The sequence below is a fragment of the Heteronotia binoei genome, chromosome 2 (assembly GCF_032191835.1).
Source record: "Heteronotia binoei isolate CCM8104 ecotype False Entrance Well chromosome 2, APGP_CSIRO_Hbin_v1, whole genome shotgun sequence".
Taxonomy (NCBI): Eukaryota; Metazoa; Chordata; class Lepidosauria; order Squamata; family Gekkonidae; genus Heteronotia; species Heteronotia binoei.
This window is the reverse complement of record NC_083224.1, coordinates 145677627-145700788: the sequence shown is the minus strand read 5'-3', so window position 1 is coordinate 145700788 and position 23162 is coordinate 145677627. Positions and strand designations below refer to the sequence as shown.

Genomic DNA, 23162 nt, shown 5'->3' with positions numbered 1-23162 from the left:
GCCGGGATTGGACCTTTGGGCTCCCTAGCGCCATCCACTGACCCTCTTTTTAGAAATTGGGCACCTCAGGAGTTATTCCTCAATCTAGCTTGTGCTTTGTGTGCGTGACCCATGCACTAATACTGAACTTGCCCTAGAATGGTTTTGGGGCGGGCTCATATCAAGCAGCCAAGAAAGAAGAGCAAAACCTGATTAGAAAGCTGGAAAGCAACGCGCAGGCGCCTCGCTTGTCGACGAGGGCGGAGGGGAATCTGTGCGAAAAACTAAGGCGGCGTGGTGTCGTCATGACGCCGTACGTAACCCCCCCTCATGTGACGCACGACCTGGCGAGCCCGTGAGTTTTCCGTTATGGATAATATTTTTATTATTATTATTATTATTTTGATGGTTCGGGCAAGTGACGGGGGGAGGCCTCTGGCGGTGTCGAGGGCCGAGAGTTGTCAGGAGAGCGCGTGCCCCGGAAAGCCAGAGAGGGAGGGGACAGAGAGGTGAGTGGGGGAGGGGTCTCCGTTCCATCCTGTCGCATCAAGGAACATGGCGGCTGCCGCTGGTGCAGCAAAGGGACTCGACCAGGCCGGGCCACGTCCGCCCGGGGTGAGTGGCGACAGCAAAAGATGGCTTCGTAAGCGGGGTTCTCCCTCCGTGGCGATGTAGGGAAGCGAAGGAATGGCACTTCAGCGGCCTCCTTCTCCGAACTTGCTGCCGGTCCGTGAGTGGGCCGGACACAAAGGGCTGCTGCTCCGAGGAGGGTTTTGTTCGGTCACATGAAACGGCGTAGCCAGTCAACGGGGAGACGCTTATCGCCTCCGAACAGGAACTTTGGGTGGTGGGCGAGGGGAAAGCCCGGAGGTAATGGTTGTGGTGACCCCGGGAAGGCCACAGAGTGAGGTCACCCTGGCAGCGGATGGGCACCACTGTGCAATCACTCAGAGAGGGAGGCATGTGCCACCTGACCTCACTTTTGCCCTTCTTGCCGCGGGACCGGGTATTTACATATTTTGTAAGCGAGCAGAGTGTTTGGTAAGCCTTACTTGGTGGGGCAGTGCTTCAGATTCCCTCTACCGTTGCCCCCTCTGCAAGTCACACAAGAGGCAGGAGGTGATGCTATAAAGCCTGTAACCTTATGCACACTTGGTAGTGACCCCATTTGTTACTGTGGTTCCTTAGGAAACATTCTTTGGTTTGCAACTGCAAGGTGGCCAGTTCTTTGGCTCCTTGTGCAGTTCAGGGGCTCATTAACTAATGCTGTGTGAACCAGTTTCTTCAGGCTTGGGAGAGGAATGTGCTAGTTAGTGCATACTTTGTTGTGTGGTTCTTAAACTTTTTGTTCTGATCATGGTAATAAGGCCTGTCCTTTTTCTTGTAACTTGACAACCTCCAAAAATGTAGGAGAGTGTTTCAAGTACAGGTAAAGGTGGAGGAAAATGTGTAATTAACCCAAGCTGCTATATATTGAAGATGCTATATGATGTATGCATTTGTTGCCTTTCTTTGAGTATGGTCTTAATTTGTCCAGTAAGAAAAGAGTTTTGCTGTATTGATCTGTTTGCTCACTTTTTTAAACAATTGATTCACTGATATGTGCAATCATTGTTTAAGACTGTAGTGGTTTTTTGATTGGCTATCTAATATTTTGAAATTTTTACTGTATGTCTTTCTTAGACAGGTGCAAGGTTCAAGATGTGAAAGAATTTGGGCTGAAGAGTTTGCTGCTTGAGTATAGGTAAGATTAAAGGACACCTCAGCGTATCATGTCTTGCTTTCTTCTGGCTGATGAGAAAACAGTATGATGAAGAGGGTTTGAGAACCTTTGGAATACTCAGAGCACCCTGTACCTCAGTGTACCAAAACAATGCTATAATTTTTCTTACAGGATGACAGTACAAAGAAAAGTTCAGTGTGACAGGACTTATATTTGCTAGCACAGATGGTGCTGGTGGCTTGGTGGAAAGTGCTGACTCCAGAGGCCATTTTTTTGTGAATTTTTGAGTGCTGTGGAACTAGTTGATATCTGTCAGAGCTTTCACAATTTTCCTGCATGTGTTTAAAGTGTGACGTGGGAACCAGAGAGAACAGGGGTTTAAGAATGTGGACTTTGTTTGTTGCAAATGATGAGATTCAAATGTGACCAGAAATTTGCCACGCTGTGGACAGTTGACACCATGCAACAAAAAGCAGTTTAGGATTTGTTATAGGGTGGTGATATTCTAATAAAGGCTTTATTTATATTTTGCACATCTGCATGTTTTCTGACTCTTGGATTTAGTAAAAGTTTGTGGTTATGTTCTCATCTGCATAGAGGCTGCATTGGTATGATAGTAAAATAGTGTATATTGTGGCATGATGTACTAAATTGTTCAGTCTGATATTTTTGTTCAGTAGCATTCTGCTGACCAACTAGAAAAAGAAGCCGTATTCAATGTAAATATGATCTAGTATAGCATAAGATAATGAGCTGTGATCCAGGAATATAGAGTTTGAAATCACATTTCAGTGACATACTGACATGGTGGCAAGCCACCTCTATTATCTTCTGCCTTCATTTGCAGTATGGGACATAATATTGACCTACCATGCAGAGAATTGTAAGGATTACTATGATGATGATTGTTAAGCATTGATTGCTGAGAGCCATGTATAAATACCAAACATCATTATTTATATCACCAGAAAAACACCTGTTGTGTTTGGAAGAGTAATGAATTTAGCATAATCTATATGCTTTATACCTAATCTCACATGTTCCTCAAAGTTCCTTAGAGTATCTGTCTAAATTTTATCATCCCTTGTCTTCCACGTGGTTTCCAGTACCCCATGATTCCCCCCTCCCCTTGTCCTGACGACAATCCTCTGAGGTGGGTTAAAGTGAGAGAGAGCTAAAGGTCACTGCTTTGATCATTTTATTTCATTGTAATACCTGAGGAAAAAATGCATAGCATATTTGATAGTCTATCACTAGCCAAGTTGTTTGTTTTTTTAAAGATTATGCTGCTCTTCCAGAGACTTCCTCAACATTACTACTTTGTGAAATTAAGATGTGCAGGTCCCTTCTCTGTCCATTCCCTTTTTTGTATGCATTTTAAATTGATAGAGAAGAATGGCTTCCGGGGGTCAGTGATGTGGAGTGCAAAAAGAGCTGTTTCTGCAGTGGCTTTGCCCCTACTTCTCCATGCTAGCCACCATCTAAACACCATCCTATAATACTTTGTAGCCATCCATTTTTCTTTATATGAAGAAGGTGAAGTATAGAAGTGGAGCAAATAAGAAGGCACTTGGACTGGTTCTGTTCTTCAAGGAATAGTCACCACCTCCCCATAAATCCAGATTAAACATTGAAGGTGCAGAGTGCAAAAGGAATTGCTGCTGTGTGCACAGACGGGGCACTCAGGAAGCTCCTAGCTTTTGCTTATTTCTCCCTGCCTCTCTAGGAAGGGCAGAGAGGGTAATACACCAGGCAGACACCTATGCATTCTGTCATATTTGCTAGCCCAGAAACAGCTCTGGGTTCTGCTGTAAGTCATAAGATCAAACCTATTGCCTTTAACATTTACTAGTATTATTTCAATAATATAAAGCTTTGAATTGATTTAAATATAACATGTATGCTACAGTGGATTTACTTTTTTCTCTACTGAATCGTTTCAGTGCAAGTATTGCTATTAGGAAATACTTTTTAAAGTATTTGTTTTGTTAGTATGCTTCTCTGACTTTGAAAAGAATGTAGAAATGTGTTAAAGCTTGTGTATCACCTTTATCCCCCCAATCCTTCTGAATTCCAAGCCAAAGCTGCTCCAAAGCATTTTGCTCCACAGAAGTTGCAAGTTATTGTTGTGCACCTTCTACTGTTAATTGAGGTTATATTTGTACACAGTTAAATGCTTTTTCTGTTCTGAACAGCGCAATAATTTTCTGTTCACTTTAATACTGTCCCAACCAGTCCTGGCCGGGACTCTCCCCTCCCCCCGTTCTGTGCCACCGACCCCTGGGACCCTTGCAAGTGCCCAAGGACTGGCGTGGCCCACTGAAGATGCTGGGAGGCCCCGCCCAGCACTGACATCCCCCAAAGTCCCCGCTCCTACCATCGGGCTGGCCTGGCTGGCCAAAGACGCTTGCTGCTGCAGGGTGCAGCCCTGGAGCAGCCCCCAGCCCCAGATCTGGTGGCCCATGGAGCCGCAGCTCAGCCTCACCACAGGGAGTCGCCGCCAGCCCCAGAAGACTCTGATGGCCTCCCAACAAGGCTGCGGGCCCCATGCTAGCCGTATCACCGCCCGAAGCTGCGGCAGGCCCACAGGGACTCTGCAGTCCTGCTCTTGCAGGGCTGGAAGCAAGCCCTGCCCCACCCCACCCTGAAGCCAGCCTGGGCATCTGGCCCTTTCTACAGGGGGTGGGCAAAAGGGGAGGAAGGGCGGGTAGACAGGGAGCAAGGGGGCATAAAAGAAGGAAAGGCAGCAAGAAGGAGGTCGATGAGAGAGGTGAGCAGAGATTGGGAGGCCACCAGAGAGAGAGAGAGACCCTAAATTGAGCCCCCAGTACTGCTGTGATGTGAGCCAGATGCCAATAACCTGGCCCCTCACTGAGTCCCCCTTGCTGCCAAAGGGGGAGTTAGCAGCGGCTGCCCGAGGGGCAGGGCTGGGCGAGGAGAGAGAGTGCCACAAATACATAATTGGAATTTTGGTTCTGAAATGAAAGATGTATTTTGAAGTTGTCCGTTAAAATCATATCTCTGGCATTAAAGGGACAGATTATTGTGTAAGGTGATAGAATAAAATCTCATTTATTGTCCATTTATTCCATAATATATCACATATGATGTAAGTGATGCCTTTGCAAGGTCGAATGATTGCTAACGGAAAGAACATATTTATGAATGGAGCAGATGGTCACAGAACCTACCAGGGGTGGGGTGATCCTGGATTTGGTCCTAAGTAATGCCCAAGACTTGGTGAGAGATGTAAAAGTGATCGCACCACTTGGGAGCAGTGACCATAACATTATTGATTTCACTATTTGTATAAATAGAGAGTTGCCCCAAAAGACCAGTACAACTATGTTTAACTTTTAAAGGGGTAAATTCTCTGAGATGAGGAGGCATGTGAAGAGGAAACTGAAAAAAAAGGTAAATACAGTCAAAACTCTTGGGGAAGCTTGGAGGCTATTTAAAACTACAGTCCTAGAAGCTCAGATAAAATATATACCACAAGTTAGGAAAGGCACAAACAGGTATTAAAAAAAAGCCTGCATGTTTAACAAAGTAATGGAAACTGTAAAAGGTAAGATGGACTCCTTTAAGCGGTGGAAAGCTAGTCCAAGTGAGATTAATAAAAGGGAACACAGGCTGTAGCAAATCAAATGCAAGACTGTGAGCAGGCAGGCAAAAAGGGACTATGAGGAGCATATTGCAAAAAATATAAAGACCAACAATAAAAATGTCTTCAAATATATTAGAAGCAGGAAACCAGCCAGGGAGGTAGTGGGGCCCTTGGATGACCAAGGGGTCAAAGGATTACTGAAGGAGGATAGCGAAATGGCTGAGAAGCTTAATGCATTTTTTGCCTCAGTCTTCACTGAGGAAGATGAGAAGTGTTTGCCTGCTCCAGAACCACTCATTTTGGAAGGGGTGTTGAAGGACCTGAGTCAAATTGAGGTGACAAGAGAGGAGGTCCTACAAAATCCTTTTCTCCCTTTCTCGCAATACAAGAACTCATGGGCATTCAATGAAATTGCTGAGCAGTCAGGTTAAAACGGATAAAAGGAAGTACTTCTTCACCCAAAAGGTGATTAACATGTGGAATTCACTGCCACAGGAGGTGGTGGCGGCTACAAGCATAGCCAGCTTCAAGAGGGGATTGGATAAAAATATGGAGCAGAGGTTCATCAGTGGCTATTAGCCACAGTATATATATATATATGTGTGTGTGTGTGTATGTATATATACACACACACAGATATATCGACCACTGTGCGACACATAGTGTTGGACTGGATGGGCCATTGGCCTGATCCAACATGGCTTCTCTTATGTTCTTATGAATGAATTAAAAATCAATAGAATACTTCCTGGTAATAGAATTCATTGGAGACTCAATCTAACACTGAATGGTTTTTTTGAGGATATGTGGGTGTTTTTTAGTGACCAAGCTGATAAGTTATAGGGTCAAGGTTTGATCTTATAATATAACTTGGAAGTAAATGGATATTATTACCAACCCATTACTTTACTTTTATTTTGTCCTAGCTTTTCTCATTCTTATATTTGATTTCTTTGTTCAGTTGTGAGATCCGTCACTTCGCTTGCCTTGGTTACCTCCTAGTTTGATCAGAATTCTCCTTTCTGTTCTGCGTGATATTGTTTTTATATTGCACTTGTTTTAAACCACTACTCCTTGCTTACTGATGTTGCAAAGCTTGCAAATAATGTGCTTAAAATGCAGTTTTCCCATTTGTAATGTCCTTTTTATTTGAGGCAATTCTCCAGGTTCTCAAATTATTCTTTCAGTATCAGATGACATGTACTTTGCGTTTATGTGTTGCTTTAGCCTGTGCATGGTCAGCAGCATTCATTGTTCAGTGCACTAGACAGCGAGTAACCTGTTGATTTGCTGAACTCCTTCCTCTTTTTTTAAAAAAACTGCTTGAATTCTGAAAATTCTCTTTACATGGGAGTATAATTTTTAGAGCAGAATCTGGATTCGCACATATCCCAGTGCATAATGAAATAGTATTTGAGGGAACAGTCCTTCAGTTAAGTAGTGAACCTGTTAGCTTTTTTGTAAACAGTAATTTGCAGAACAAAGTAAGCTCAATATATTCATGATGACAAAGCATTCATGACACAAGGATGAGAACATGCATACGTAAAATGTTTATGATCCCATTTATAACTCTTGATAAAAACTTAACTTTTTCCAAATGCTTGACACTGCCATTCATAATTCACAGTTATGATTGAAAAGAACATGTTTGCTATCATTGATTTAAAGAGTTTGTATTTTTTTTTTACCCTTTGTTGTCTCTTCTCTTGCTCCATGGCTGTTCATGTTCCTGACATTTTGTTGGAATTTTTCTCTTTATGAAACACAAGGGTTTTTTTTTTCTGTTCTGTGTGCTGTCATTCATTTGGCATGCCCTGCCTCAAGACACGGATGCTGACCTCTCCATTTGTACTATGCATTAATAGTGAAGATCCACATCTTTTCTTTAGTGCTTCCTACCTGGCCATCTTTGTCCTGTTCTCCTACCCTTTGATGTCACACTCCTATTTCCTAATTTCTCTTTCTCTCTGGTTTTGTGCCTGTGGACAGGATTTGTGAGTTTAAAGCCTATAAAATGCTTTAACTGTTTTCTTGAATGGTTGCATTAGTAATAAATATTAGCCAATAATACTGTTTATACTCCACTTTTCTGCCATCATGGAACTGAACATGTCATATATAAATTCGCCAGGATGCTTCCCATCTCAAGATTGTTGCTTGACTTCTCCAAGTGTTCTGTGATACACCTTCAGTTATATCCTGGCACCAATTGTTATTTGTATAATGATAGAGCTGTAGTGTTCAAGGCACCTCTTCTATGCTTTATGTGATAATCTGGAGGGACATGAATCTTATTGTATAAAGTATCTTAATGCATTATTATCATAACACTAAACTCTAGGATTTTTATATTCGTCCTGGTTTAGGGTACTTAGTATAATGGTGTGCACTAAAAGACATAACAAGGCAGAAGTAGTCCAGACTTTCTTGTGTTTGTCCCCACAGTTGGAACCACTCCTAACCTTGTTGGAACCACTTCAAAGGTAGTACACTAGGGATAAGCTTGGAATTTGCAAGGTGTGGTAGGTGGAGATGTAAAACACTTAAACACAAAAAATCTTGCAAATACTGGATATATCTACAATATAAGAGGATTTTGTTTTCAGTACCCCCCACATTTGCCATTTTTTCAATTGGAGAAATTGAAAAAAACTCAGATTTTTTTTTCTATTCTGAGTGTGAAACCCTTTCCTTAAGAAGCATTTTACTCATTTTAAAAGATAAAATATTTCATGGGAGTTTTTTCCAATCAGTACTCCCCAAATGTTTTAGTTCTTTCTGTTGGAAAAGTTCAAAACAAGTCGGGGGGGGGGGGAACGGAAAAAGTGTGTTTTCTGCTGCCCTTTTAGGCCTTCGCTTTTCCTTCTTGCATTGTATATCATAAATATATATCTACTCATATCCAAAGTAAACGTGAACTCTCATATAAACTTACTGGGATTGGGGTTTTAGGCATCCTAAATTAATTGCTGCCAGTTAAGACCAGCCAGAATTTGTTGATCCTTGTTTTTGTTAATTCATCTCAAAAGCCAGAGAGATGTAAATGACAGAAACCTTAATTAATCTGTAAGTCCTCCCTAACAGTTTGCTATGGGTCGCCCAAGTTAGCTGAATGTGGTCAGTTCTTGGAAGTTAAGCAGGATTGTTTTGGTTAGTATTTGGATGGGAGACTGCCAGTGAATGCCAGGGTCACTATGCAGAGGCAGGCAGTGGTAAAACTACCTCTGGACATCTCTTGCCTTGAAAGCCCTTCATAGAGATGTTCAAGTCATTTTTCATGAGCGCCAGATCTGACATAAATGTCACCTTGTTGTGCGGGGCCATGTGTGCCATAAAAATGTAGTGCCAGGTACCAGAGAGATAAACTTCATAAAGGACACAAGCAAACCCAATTAACCCCCCCTCAATAAATGTATGCAATATTATGCAAGACTGTTTCCCTCCCCAGTGGATTCTGTAAAGGGGGGGAGGGTGTCTTACATTAACCTGCAAATTATACTTTTTTTATATAGCACCTGTAGGAGATGTGTCATCTTCCTTGCAAGTAAGTATATTTTTTCAGCATTCCTCCTCCCATATACCCAGCCTCAGCAGCTGAACACTGCTATAATCCATCTCTCACTCTTTGTTTCTTCTCTTCTTCCATTCTACCACTGGGAATGTCAAGGCACACTGGAGTCCCCCCCAACTGCCCCATCCCAACCACCACCATCACCCTGTGAGGTGGGTCAGGCTGAGCCCTGGGTGACCCAGATGATGGGTTCCTGACCCAGGAGGAGGTGGGGTCTGAACCAGGCTCTCCCAGATCCTCTCACCCCCCAGTTCTCATTCCTCATATGTTTCCCACAGAAGCAATGGGACTGAGGAAAAAGCCACCCTCCAGGAGGTGCTTCTTGAGCTCCCACAACCCTTTCCTCCTCATGAACTGAGAACAGGTGAGGGGGGAGGTTGCTGCCCCCACCCGTCTTGACACTTGTTCTGCCTCCTGGCTCCACAGCTGTTCAAATGTGCGGTGGTGATAGCAACACCTGTTTTTCCCATCATCCTCTATTTGCTTCCGAGACAGGGACATCTTTTTCCCTCAAAGCAGCATGCACAAGACAGCCCAGCTGCCTTCCCAATCCATGCACCAGCCCTCTTTCTCCTCCTCTCCCCTCAGCTGGCCCTATACCTTTGTTGGCAAACTGCTGCTCTGTGTGCCCGCTCTTGCCAACCCCCTTCATGGTCTCCATTTGAAAAATTACAAAGCTGGTTGGTACAATGCTGGCAGTACTGGCCCAGGGCCAGTCCTAGACTCTCTGGCATCCTAGGCAAGGCTAACTCCTGGTGCCCCCTTGCACTGATAATATCACTCAATTTGGTGCTCCCAGAAGGCTGGTGACTTGGCAATTGCCCAGTTGCCTAGTGGCAGGACTGCCCTGGAACTGACCACTCAACTCTGCCCTCCCCTCCTTGTAGTGGCTTCACCAATCCTTGCTAAGCTTTGCTTGGAGGAGGTGAGAGGGAGAAAAAGACATCTCTTTCTCTGCTCTCACTGCCCCCCATCCCACCTGTTGCTTGCAGGCCAGATAAGAGCCCTGGATGGGATAGTTCTATCCCATGGGCCGTATGTTTGACATCCTTGCCCTAGGAGGTTGGCATAAGTCTGCTGTGACTTGATGACACCCCCCCTCAATAAAACAATCCCCCTGTGATATCACTAAACACAGTATTGAAAGCTGAAGGACAATGAGGTTTGTGAGGAAAGAGACTGAAAGGGACTTGAAAAGAATGCAGTTGAGGGTCAAGAGAAGGATAGTCAGGGGAGACTGGACACTGAGAGAAGAGGGGAATGGTAGAGACATAGGTGGAAGTTTGACTGAAAATCACCATGCTCTGGAGGTGAACTGGCTGAATGTGTTTGCCACAGAACAATTTGGAAGATCTTCACATTGACTAGAAAGCAGTAAATCAGTAAGCTAAATAGGAAAGTGGAGAAGCAACAATACTATTTTTTGTGAATTTTTGCATGTTTCCATTTGTTTTGTATGTTATAATGTGTTCTTCTCCTTTGGGATGAATAGGGTGAATGAATAGTTGCATTCAGGATTCTTGATAAGAATAGTAAAAATGGAAAGTTTTGTTCAATTTTAAAATCAAAGAAGTTTTGTTGTGCAACTGTATATAGTTGAAATGGGGGTCTTTGTTGAACTAGATGGCAGTTGTACTGACTACCTTCACAAAGATTGAAAAAAGCACAAGTTAATTGTTGCCACCTTCAGGTTTAAAGAGAGAGTACAGTAAGAAATGTGAGTGTTTTATATGAAAAGAAAATGGCTACCAGAAATCAGTGCTGGTATGACAGCATGGTTTGCTGTACCACTTTTATGTACTACATCTTTTCTGTGATTCTGTTTCTAAATATCAGAATAATTAAGAAGTATGATTTTTTAAATAAATAAAAAGGCAGATCTCTGCTTCAATCCATTAATACTTGTATCAGAGAGCTTGGAAAGTTGCTGAATAACCAGGCTTTATCTGTTCTTTTAAAGTAAGGACTATATTCCGATCCATCAGAAATTAAACTTAATAAAGAAAGAAAATGCAAAAAAAAGAGGAAAAAAATTAAACTTTCTAAACATATTAAGAAAATCAAGGTATTTATAGTATTATAAAAGTATTATATTTAGAAAATATAGAAGGTGATAATGGAGCCTATGATTGTGTTTAACCCTTGAAGTATTTCTCTTTCATGCTTGCAGATGGCTTATACCTCTCACTGCAGTGACACATCAGTCACCCCTTTTTTAAATAAGCATTTTCTTTATTTTTATTTGTAGTCCACCTTTCTCACTGAGGCTTGAGGAAGATAAAATTGTTTATGTAGCCAAAGCCCATGTTGGTGCCAATGGTTGGATGGCTTCATAAGTTTGGGAATGATAAACCCTAAAGTTCTGAACCCAGGAAAAATTAACCCTAAGGTCTGACATTTCTGATAGCTGATCTGTCTAGCAGAGTTACCTGTGAATTGGTCCCTGGTAAGGGGATGAACCGAGTGGAATGGAAACATTTGGTCTGTGTTCAGTTGTCCTAGAAAACTGAGAACTTGTTCTTCTATTCCTGACCACTGTTGAAGGAATGGGGAGGAATGGGTCCTGATAATATGGTATTTTAGAGTCGTAAGGCAGTATGTTTAGCAAGTTGATGTATTTTTTGTTTTCAGGTCTTGTCAGCCTTTGTTGATTTCTGTCTGAGTTTCCATTTGCTTTCAGATTAGATCTAAATTTATTTCACTCCTCACTTATCTTTTCTCTCTTTACCTAAATAAATTGTGCCTAATTTGCCCTGTGGTGGATTGCTTTCCAATTATAGTGAGCAGAAAGCAGCGATCCTTTGATGGACATATTGAGCTTTCTTTTTCCATGTGTATCTGTATAATATTGTTACAAGTGTTTGGTGCCAAGCAGTTACTGAATAGATTTTTTTTAACTTAATGATTATATTGGCATTGAAGAACAGAACGATATCTGATTATCTTTTGATGATAACTGCAGTTGAAGTATCTGTAATGAAATAATACTAGGCCACTGTTGTTTGTCCATGTTTATGACTTTTAGTTGATGTACAAAACATAGATGGATCTCAAAATATATACTTGACAGAAAAAGGAATTTGGAAAAATTTAAATCCTCTTTGTGCAGACTGATCTCAGGTTTTTAGTATAGCCCATTAGTAAACATTGAAAATATTTCTGTAATGGTTATCGATATCCTGATTCACTTTTGGTTTATTCTAGAATGTTTTATTCACCCTTGGCATTTGAGTGATGATAGTGCAAAGCTGAAAAAAACCCTTTTTCATTTATAGACTAACATACCCTTACTGAAGTGTATTCTAGCACCCTCATAATTTCCATATTTATTAACTTAGTTTATGGTTGTAATTGGAAATTTGGGAGCATAAGAACATAAGAGAAGCCATGTTGGATCAGGCCAGTGGCCCATCCAGTCCAACACTCTGTGTCACACAGTGGCCAATATGTGTGTGTATGTGTGTGTGCATACACAGACACACACACATATACACACACTGTGACTAATAGCCACTGATGGACCTCTGCGCCATATTTTTATGCAATCCCCTCTTAAAGCTGGCTATGCTTGTAGCTGCCACCACCACCTGTGGCAGTAAATTCCACATGTTAATCACCCTTTGGGTGAAGAAGTACTTCCTTTTATCCATTTTAACCTGTCTGCTCAGCAATTTCATTGAATGCCCACGAGTTCTTGTATAGTGAGAAAGGGAGAAAAGGAATTCTTTCTCTACTTTCTCCATCCCATGCATAATCTTGTAAACCTCTATCATGTCACCCCGCAGTCGACGTTTCTCCAAGCTAAAGAGCCTCAAGCGTTTTAACCTCTCTTCATAGGGAAAGTGTTCCAAACCTTTAATCATTCTAGTTGCTCTTTTCTACATTTTTTCCAATTTTATAATATCCTTTTTGAGGTGCGGTGATCAGAATTGTACACAGTATTCCAAATGAGACCACACCATCGATTTATACAGGGGCATTATGATATTGTGAAAAGTGTGTGCTGGAGTTTACATGGTAGGAATAAACAGAAGTTTAAACGTAAATTTAAGTTCCCTGTGGTTGCTCCATTAGATTTCAATTATTCTTTTTGGTAACTCTTCATGTAGCCTGTTTCCCAGTTAAGAGCAGTGTTCTCTCAAAGCTGGGTTAGTGTGAACTAGATAACAGATTTTTAGCCTCCAGCTCACACATTTTTCTCTTAGTTCAGGAAGGATGATCCCAGAGCACAATAATTCCTGCAGTAGCTCACAACTTTAATGCCTGTAGCTCACAACTTTAATACCAGTAGCTCATAAAGTAGAATTTTTGCTCACAAGACTCTGCAGTTTATTTATTTTATTTTATTTTATTTATTTATTTGGGATTTATATCCCGCCCTTCCCACGAATGGCTCAGGGCGGCTTCCAACAATTAATCAAACATAAAATTTAAACAATTTCAAGTATAAAACAGTTAAATATTTAAACAGTTAAAAACAGAGTAATTCAGTTTCCTGTAAACAGATGGCTGGCTAGTTACCTCAAGTTGTCATCCTAGCTAAATATAGGCTAGGTATAGGCTAGCCGGAAGAGGGTCGTCTTACAGGCCCTGCGGAACTGCGCCAAGTCCCGCAGGGCCCTCACCTCTTCCGGCAGCTGATTCCACCATACGGGGGCCATATCGGAGAAAGCCCTTTCCCTGGTGGCTTTCAGACGGGCTTCTTTTGGCCCGGGGATAGTGAGGAGATTTTGTGTTCCTGACCTCAGTGCTCTCTGGGGAACATGTGGGGAGAGACGGTCCTTCAGGTAGGCAGGTCCCAGGCCATATAGGGCTTTAAAGGTAATAACCAGCGCCTTGTACCGGACTCGGTATATCACTGGAAGCCAGTGCAGAGTCCGGAGACCCGGCCGGATGTGTTCCCACTTTGGGAGACCCAATAACAGCCGGGCTGCGGCATTCTGCACCAGCTGCAGTTTCCGGGTCCGAGACAAGGGCAGCCCCATGTAGAGGGCATTGCAGTAGTCCAACCTTGAGGTGACCGTAGCATGGATCACTGTTGCTAGGTCGTCGCACTCCAGAAAGGGGGCCAGCTGCCTTGCCCGCCTAAGATGAAAAAATGCGGACTTGGCAGCGGCTGCTATCTGAGCCTCCATCTTTAAGGAAGGCTCCAATAGCACCCCCAAGCTCTTGACCCTGTCCGCCGCCGTGAGCGGCGCACCATCAAAAGCCGGCAGGGGGATCCCCCTCCCCGGGCCGCGGTGGCCCAAGCAAAGGACCTCTGTCTTCGTAGGATTTAACTTCAGCCCACTCAGTCTGAGCCACTCAGCCACGGCCCGTAGTGCCTGGTCAAGATTTTCCGGGGCGCAGACAGGCTGGCCATCCATCAGTAGATAGAGCTGGGTGTCATCAGCATACTGGTGACACCCCAACCCATACCTTCGGGCAATCTGGGCAAGAGGCCGCATGTAGATGTTAAATAACATCGGGGAGAGAACCGCCCCTTGGGGCACGCCACAATCAAGTGAGCGCCTCCAAGATAGCTCCCCCCCAATTGCGACCCTTTGTCCCCGACCTTCCAGGAAAGAGGAAAGCCACTGTAAGGCCAACCCCTGAATCCCTGCGTCAGCGAGGCGGCACGTCAGTAGCCGATGGTCGACCGTGTCGAACGCCGCCGACAGGTCTAACAACATCAGCACCGCCGAGCCACCCCGATCCAGATGCCGTTGAAGGTCATCCACTAAGGCAACCAACACTGTCTCCGTCCCGTGTCCCGGGCGAAAGCCAGACTGAAATGGGTCGAGGACGGAAGTGTCATCCAGGAAGGTCTGTAACTGCTTCGCCACTGCCCTCTCAATAAGTTTACCCAGAAAGGGCAAATTTGAAACCGGCCGATAGTGTGTCAATTGGGCCGGATCTAAAGATGGCTTTTTTAAGAGGGGTCGGGCCACAGCCTCTTTAAGTGGCGTTGGAAAGTGCCCTTCCGTTAGGGATCTATTTATGATATCCCGCACGGGATATCTAAGATCCCCCTGGCAAGATTTAATAAGCCAGGAAGGGCATGGGTCTAATTTACAAGTTGTTGGGCGAGCAGATACAAGAATCCTGTCAACTTCCTCCAGACTGAGGGGGTCAAAGCCATCCAGTGTATAATCCGAGGACAGGCTCGGGGCCTCAGGTTCGTTACTGTCTCCAAACTGGCAGGGGGGTCGGGGCGGAGTGATGCGACTTTATCCGCAAAAAATTTTGCAAAAGCCTCACAGCCTATTTCCAATTCAGTAGAATTTAACCTGCCTTGCGGCAGCGTAGTAAGTCCTCTAATTACGTCAAATAATTGTGCCCGGCGCGAAGTTGCGGATGCAATCTTAGCCGCAAAGAATGCTCTCTTTGCGGATTTGATTGCCATCTCATAGGCCTTCAAACTCTCTCTATAAGATTCTCAGGTCACTTCATCTCGAGTACGCCGCCATTGCCTCTCTAGTCGTCTGAGCCCCCGCTTTTGTTGCCGCAGCTCCCGGTTAAACCAGGGCGACGGTTTCGGGCAGGGGCGCAGAGGGCGCCTGGGTGCGATCTCCTCGATGGCCCTGGAGAGCCCATCGTTCCAGGACTCTACCAGACCATCCAGGGAATCGCCAGTGGGCCAGGTATCCCGTAGAGCCGTTAGGAACTGTTCCGGGTCCATCAGGCTCCGCGGGTGAGCTAAAATACGCTCTCCGCCTAAACGGGTTTTGGGTGATACCTCCATACGGGCCTTGAGAGCAAAGTGATCTGACCATGGCACTGCTTCCATTGCAATATCAGTCACTGATATTCCGGCCGCAAAGACCAGGTCTAACATGTGTCCCGCCTGATGAGTGGGTGTTGTAACAACCTGGGAGAGTCCTAGTGTTGCCATGGATGACACCAGGTCCATCGCCTGGCTGGATGCCGCGTCGTCGGCATGGACATTGAAGTCACCCAAGACCAACGCCCAGCCCGCCGCGGCCTCCACCAGGGATGGTAAGGCGCCGGCCGGTGCGTTAGGCGGTCGGTACACCAGCCAGATCGCCAACCCCTCCCAAACATCCCACATCAGTTTAGAGGGAACATTGGTCAAGAGCAATGTTCCCTCTAAGCTGTAGAGTCTTGTGAGCAAAAATTCTACTTTGTGAACTACTGGCATTAAAGTTGTGAGCTACTACACAAATTCGTGTGTTCTGGGGTAATCTTTGCTGAGCTAAGGCAAAAATGTGTGAGCTGGAGGCTAAAAACCTATGAGCTAGCTCATGCTAACTCAACTTAGAGGGAACACTGGTCAAGAGTATAAAAATATGGTTCAAAGATAGGTTTCTAAAAAGTCTTTTATTTTTTGTTTATAGGTTTGTCTTTGCAGCTTGAAGAAAATCAACCTAAAGTAAGTAATGAAAAGTTATGTAAATGTATGGCTTTATTGGACCAATAACTGATAACATTTCACTTTTGAGTAATTGTTATGTATGCTTCTCTGTTGTATTCCATGAGATGAGTACAGGTTATTGTTTTCCTCATAAATATTTGCTGACAGAGAGATTGACCTGCACAATTGAAAAGTGAGAACACATTTAAGAGACTGCTGTGGTCAGAATGTAAGACTAGAAAGTACAGCTTCCAATTTTACTGTTGCAACTATTCAGGGTATCTTAAATAGGTAAGAAAAGAAAATGATAGCAGCAGTTCCCAGGGGGGCTCTAGGCAAAGGAGACAAGAAGGGAACAAAACTGTAATCGTGGAGAAAATAGTGCAGAATTAGGGCATACGTGTTGGCGTGGGCTACACATGTTAGAATAAGATTGTGATTTGGGGTGGAATGAGGTGCTAAAAGGAAGGCTTTATGTGATGGTGTCATGGGAAAGAAACAAGCAATATGTTGTTGGTTTAATCATAAAGTTATGTTGAATATCTGGTAGGGTGCATAACAAGAGAAGCAGAATACACATGCCTGTTTTTTTTGCCGTATGTGTTTGTTTTAAATTTGGTTTATTCTTTGGACTTATTTGTACATCAACCAGCTCCATGTGTTTTCTTCAGCCGGTATCTCTATGTTTAGGTACATGAGGGCACATGTGATTGAAGCCTAAGATGGGCTATGAACCTCTGTGTCAAGGGAACAAAATATGTGTGCAGTCTGTTCAGTGGTTGGGTGGTAATCAATCATGTAAATATGTCACTCATGAAATGTACATAGAGTATGTGATTTGAAGGTAGACAATAAGGTTTAATATTGCCATTACATCAACTGATTTTATACTGTGATCATAGATTTTATTTTGATGTTTCTGGATTGTGCCAGTTCTGAACAAATATTCTCTTTCTGTTGAATCTTGGGGGGTCTTTTTTGATAATAAATGTTAATCCATTAATAACTCATTCTGTTGCCAAATTTTTGGCAGTAGTGGTTTTTTAAAATGTTCTTATGGGTCTTAACTTATGGTAAAAATTATGTGCTTATTTAATGGTCAATTTTGTTATAGTGTTTTATTACTGATTTTGCTCAATGAACTTATTAATAAAGAAAAGATTAATACCTCTGGACTTCCTTACTTTCGGAAATAGATTTAAGAATTGGTATATCTTTCATTTCAAAGTATTTAAGTATAAGAATAGTTTTATTGGCTAAAGGGAAGTTGCATCCGTCCCGGTATTATTTTCAAAAAGTGGCCAGGCAGCTGCTTGCAACCAGGGCATGGTGATGATGATGATTCCTTGTTTGTGACTGGCCTTAATGCTTAGAAGACATGAGAAGAGCCCTGCTGGGTCAGATTGAGGACCCATTAAGTCTAGCATTTTGTTTCCGACAGTGACTTGCCAGATACCATGAGAAGTTTGCAGGCGGGATATGAAGACATAACTCTTTATCTGTCATGCCTTAGCTTCTGCTGTTTAGAAGACTATGGCCTCTAAAGTATATTGCACAGCAATCATAAGTGACACAGTTGTCGTCTATGTATTTGCCTACTACCACATTTTGTGGCAGTAAGTAGTGTAAATTTAGAAGCAGTGTAAGGGGCACACGGAGAGGAAATATTGACAAAAATGATCTCTCTCTTTTCTGTTACCAGAAATTTACTGTGGGATCGAAGCCACTATGTAAAATAGTAGTAGTTCTTGTTGGTTTTGAAACTACTGTTGATCAGTTTCATTGTATAACCCCAAGTTTTGTTTGGGGACAGGGACTTTTTATTAATTCATAACTATATAAAAGATTCTTAAACATAAGGATGCGTTGCTGGTGACCAAGATCAAGATAATTCATGCCAGAACTGACTTCTTTCAGAATACTGTGTACAGTTCTGGTCACTATATCTAAAAAAAAAAAAGACATTGTAGAACTGGAAAAAGTACAGTGGAGGGGTGAGCAAGATGATTAAGAAGTTGGCAGATCTTCTCTATGAAGAACGGCTGAAGAAACTGGGAAGTTTTCAGTTCAGAAAAGAGATGACTAAGAGGGGCATGATCAAGGTTTATAAATTATGCATGGAGTGGAGAGAGTTGACAAAGAGAAGAATTTCTCCCTCTGCCAAAATTCTAGAACTTGTGGTCATCCAGCGAAGCTGATGAGCAGTAGATTCAGGATGGACAAAAGGAAATACTTCTATATGCAGAGAGTGATTAAAATGTGAAATTCCCTGCCAGAGAATATAGTGATGGCCACAGGAATAAACAATTTTAAAAGCAGATTACCGGTAAATAGATTCAAGGAGGATAGATCTATCAGTGGCTACTAACCATGATGACTAAGTGGAATCTCCGCCTTCAGAGTTACTAAACCTCTTTATTGCAGTGCCAGGAAGCAATGCTGGGGAAGGCCTCAGTCTCTATGCTCTGTCATTGGCCATCCAGAAGAAATGATTGGCCACTGTGTGTGACAGGATGCTGGGCTAGATGGATCATTGGTCTGATCCAGCAGGCTCTTCTTATGTTCTTATACCATAGTATTCTCCATTGCTGTGTCTGGGTATGAAAGCTGAACAATGAAGAAAGATGACCAAAATAAAGTGGATTCATTTGAAATGTGATGTTGGAGGAGAGCTTTATGGATCCCAAGGACCACCAAAAAGACAAAAGTAAGTTCTAGATCAAATCAATCCTGAGCTCCTCCTTGAAGCTAAAATGACCAGAGGCTATTGTACTTCAGTCATATTATGAGAAGATAAGAGTCACTGGAAAAGACAATAGTGCTAGAAAAAGTGGAAGGCAGCAGGAATAGAAGAATTGTCTTAAATAATTTTAAATCATTGTTAAATCATTAAATTGGTTTAAATCATTTTAAACTGTTTTAATATTATTTAATTGGTATTAATTAATTGTTACAATTTTAATTGTTTATTTACTGTTTTATTGTTTTAGTTTGACTGTTGTTAGCCGCCCTGAGCCTGCTTTGGCAGGGAGGGCGGGATATAAATCTGAGAAATAAATAAATAAATTAAAAGACCCAACTTGATATGGACTGACTCAATCAAAGAAGCCATAACCTTCAGTTTGCAGGACCTGAGTAAGACTGTTATTGATAGGGCATTAGGGCATTTTGGAAGACATTAATTCATAGGGTTGCTGTCAGAAGCAACTTGACAAAACACACACAAAGAAATTTATATCATAGAATCATAGAGTTGGAAAGGGCCATACAGGTCATGTAGTCCAACCCACATCCTCAGTGCTGGATCAGCCTGGAATATCCCCAAGTGTTTGTCCAACTGCTGCTTAAAGACTGCCAGTGAGGGGAAGCTCACTGCCTCCCTCATGATACACGAAGCTGCCTTATACGAAGTCAGACCATTGATCTATCAAGATTCATAGTTTACTGTGACTGGCATTGACTCTCTTTTAAGTTACCAATTACCAGGTGCTTTTATTATTTATTTATTTATTACTTTCCATTTATATCCCGCCCTTTCCGCAAGCGGACTCAGGGCGGCTTACAACATTATAAAAACAATCAATCCAATAAAACATATAAAACCATAATTTACATATATCAACTTTAAAACCATTCTATAGCGCTATTTCAGTCCAGTATAGGCGGTATTGACTTCTCGACTATGATCGCCAGCATTCTGTAGGATGTCCGGTGGCAGCCCTTTTTCAATCAGACCGCAAAAGCCTGTTTAAACAATTCGGTCTTACAGGCCCTGCGGAATGCAGACAAATCCCGCAGGGCCCTTATAGCTTCTAGGAGGGTGTTCCAAAGTTCTGGTGCTGCCACCGAAAAAGCCCTGGATCTCGTTATACATAGTCTGGCTTCTTTTGGGCCAGGGGCAGACAACAGATTTTTTGTCCCTGATCGCAGTGCTCTCTGGGGGATATATGGGGAAAGGTGGTCCCGTAGATAGGCAGGTCCCTGACCATAGAGGGCTTTAAAGGTTAATACCAACACCTTGAAGCGAACTCGGAACACAACAGGCAACCAGTGCAGCTCTCTCAGCACTGGCTGAATGTGCTCCCGTCGCGGCAGCCCCATTAACAGCCCCATTAACTGTAGATGCCAGAGTTCAACCCTGAGACCTTCCACAATGGAAACAAATGCTGTGTCACTGAGCCAAACTTATGTCCCCTTTTTATTTTTAACTACAAAGACCTAAATCTTTCTTTAATAGAAAAGGTGCTACTGCCCTTTATTCAGGTTGGTTGTTCAGTTCTATACATTTTCCAATGCTAAGATATTCTTTACTGAAACAGAATTATTGGAAGTGTACACAATATTCCAAATATGGCCAAAACAAAGTTTTTTGTAAGACTATTACAATAGTGAGCAGCCCTTTGGGGGCAGAGTAGTAAAGCTGCAGTACATCAGTCCTAAGCTCTGCTCACAACCTGAGTTTGATCCCGGCAGAAGCTGGGTTCAGGTAGCCAGCTCAAGGTTCACTCAGCTTTTTACCCTTCCAAGGTCAGTACCCAGCTTGCTGGGGGTGGGGGGGAAGTGTAGATGACTGAGGAAGACAATGGCAAACCACTCCGTAAAAAAGTCTGTCGTGAAAATATCACGATGTGACTTCATCCCAGAGTCAGAAACGACTGGTGCTTGCGCAGGGGACAACCTTTACCTTTACTATTACAATAGTGGCAGTTTTATTTAAGTCTCTTAGTAATTCTTAACATTATGAGTTGAGTTTAGTGAGCTGTTATGGATAACCAAGATTTCTTTCTTTGGCATTTACAGCCAATTCAGATGCCATTAGCAAATGTGAAGATAGTCCCCCTCCCCAATGTGCACTGCTTCGCTTCAATGTTTTTAAAATTCTGTTTGGTATACTAATGCCCAGGGCTTTTTTTTTAGTAGGAACTCCTTTGCATATTAGGCAACAAACCCCCCCCCCCCCCCGATGTAGCCAATCCTCCAAGAGCTTACAGGGCTTTTAGTTCAGGGCCTACTGTAAGCTCCAGGAAGATTGGCTACATCAGGGGTGCGTGGCCTAATATTCAAAGGAGTTTCTGCTACAAAAGAAGCCCTGCAAATGCCCATTGCTTAGCTTAGTGAGCTGCTTCTTCCAATGTCTGCTTTGAATTTCACCTTCCTAAATTATTTGAGGTAGAAGACAATGATGTTCAGATCTATTTTGCTTACCAGGTGCTGGTTGGCCTTAGAAATAAGGCATTCAGAAATAAGTCTGCTTTACAGAACTACTAAAACTGAATATATTGTCTGATATGTTATGAGCCTTATATAGCAGAATTTCAGGGACATCATTCATTTAATAGACAGCCAGTGCAACAGAGGCCAGTGCCTAAAGCCTGTTGGGAACCCTGTCCACTGCTGTGCCCACAGAGGACTTTGGGTATTTTGAGTTCTGACTGACACCAAAGAAACGATTTACAATGTACCACTGGAAGTGAGATGGCTGATCTGGTAGAGCTACAGGCCTATACATGGAACCTGTGTGCAGTGTGAGCATCTTCACTCTGGTTTGTTTTCTCACATACTTCTCTACAGTAAGTGTAAGTATTGAGAAACGGAGTTTTTTTTCTGTGGCCGATATGGAAATGCTTTCCTTCATCAGGAATTGCATTAGGATGTAGTTGAATGACTTGGTACTTCCATCAGTAGCTGCAGATGCAAGCATTCTTTTCTTTAGTGCTGTGAATGAACAGGCAACTCCAGGAGAGTTACTGGGAAAAGAAGACACAGAAGCAGACAAAATGTTAAGAGGATGGTGATCTGTAGACAAGAACTGGCAAGGTATTTAGAATAACAGTTTGCTTATTGTATTAAAAATTACAGTAAAAGTAATTGCATATTATAATCTATATCTCTGTACAAAATTGTAACATATAAATTTTACCTGTTTAAAAAAATACTTGCAGTAAAAACTGCATTATGAATTACAGATTGTAAGTAAAAATTAAAATTTTACATGTGTAATGTTTTCTAAAAAGTTAATTAAAAACCAAAACCCAGCCTAACCCATTATTTTCTTTTCTTCCTAGGAATGTGTTAAATTTATAGCCTGGACAAACTATTGGATTGTAGCAGTTGTGAAATCATTTTGGAATTCTACTGGTTGGCATGTCAGTTGCATCATTAACAGCTGCACAAAATTATGTTGTGTTCTCTTCATGTTTCTCATTGAAGTCTACATGTTCAATAAAATTGTGTGATTTAACACAAACACAGTGATAGTGAGGGTGTCCGATGTATCTGTTGGGTCTTGCACTGCTGCTAGTGGTATTGACTGTTACAGAAAGTAAAAGTGTTATTGAAATAAAATAAATGTAATTTTATAGCACAGAAAATCAGATACAGGAATGTAATTCTGTAGAAGCTAAGTCCATTTGTTTCCCAGTAGTTTTAGTTATACTGTCATCTATAGGATTTGACAGTTTAACAATGTAGACCTATAACTTGTTTACATTTCTTACTGGCATGAATGTGCTGGATATTTCTGCTGGGTAATCTTATAGTTTACCTGACTTTTGCATAGCCCAGGCTATAATGATCTTGTCAGATCTTGGAAGCTAAGCAGGGTCAGCCCTGGTTAGTGATTGGATGGAAGACTGCCTAGGAAAGCCAGGGTAAACTGGCAATGGTAAATCATATTGGAATGTATCTTGCCTCAGAAACCCTATGGGGTTGCAATAAATCAGCTGTGACTTGACAGCAAAAAGCAGATATTTTCAATAATTCCCTCATTTCACCTTTCTGTATTCTGGAGCAATGTGGAGGAGAATAGGTAAAATGATGTACACCTGAAAGAGCTCTGATTACTAAAACCTACCTCATCTTGTCTCACAGATGTAAAGATTTCTTGCAAATGTGAAGCCATGGCAAAATTCCTTCCTAGAAAAAA

The 23162-nt window shown here is 42.4% G+C and overlaps 1 protein-coding gene across 5 annotated transcripts in view; it reads left to right on the top strand.

Annotated features, from left to right (window-relative positions):
• Positions 1-268: 268 nt before the first annotated feature.
• Positions 269-23162, top strand: part of ZNF644 (zinc finger protein 644) — a 71317-nt gene continuing 48423 nt past the window's right edge. For 3 of the 5 annotated variants that reach the window (XM_060232180.1, XM_060232178.1, XM_060232175.1), the window contains exons 1-2: positions 353-488; positions 1667-1723. In XM_060232180.1, coding sequence (XP_060088163.1) covers positions 385-488; positions 1667-1723 — 161 coding nt within the window. In that variant the 5' untranslated portion in view covers positions 353-384. The other 2 variants (XM_060232177.1, XM_060232179.1) reach the window with 2 other exon arrangements.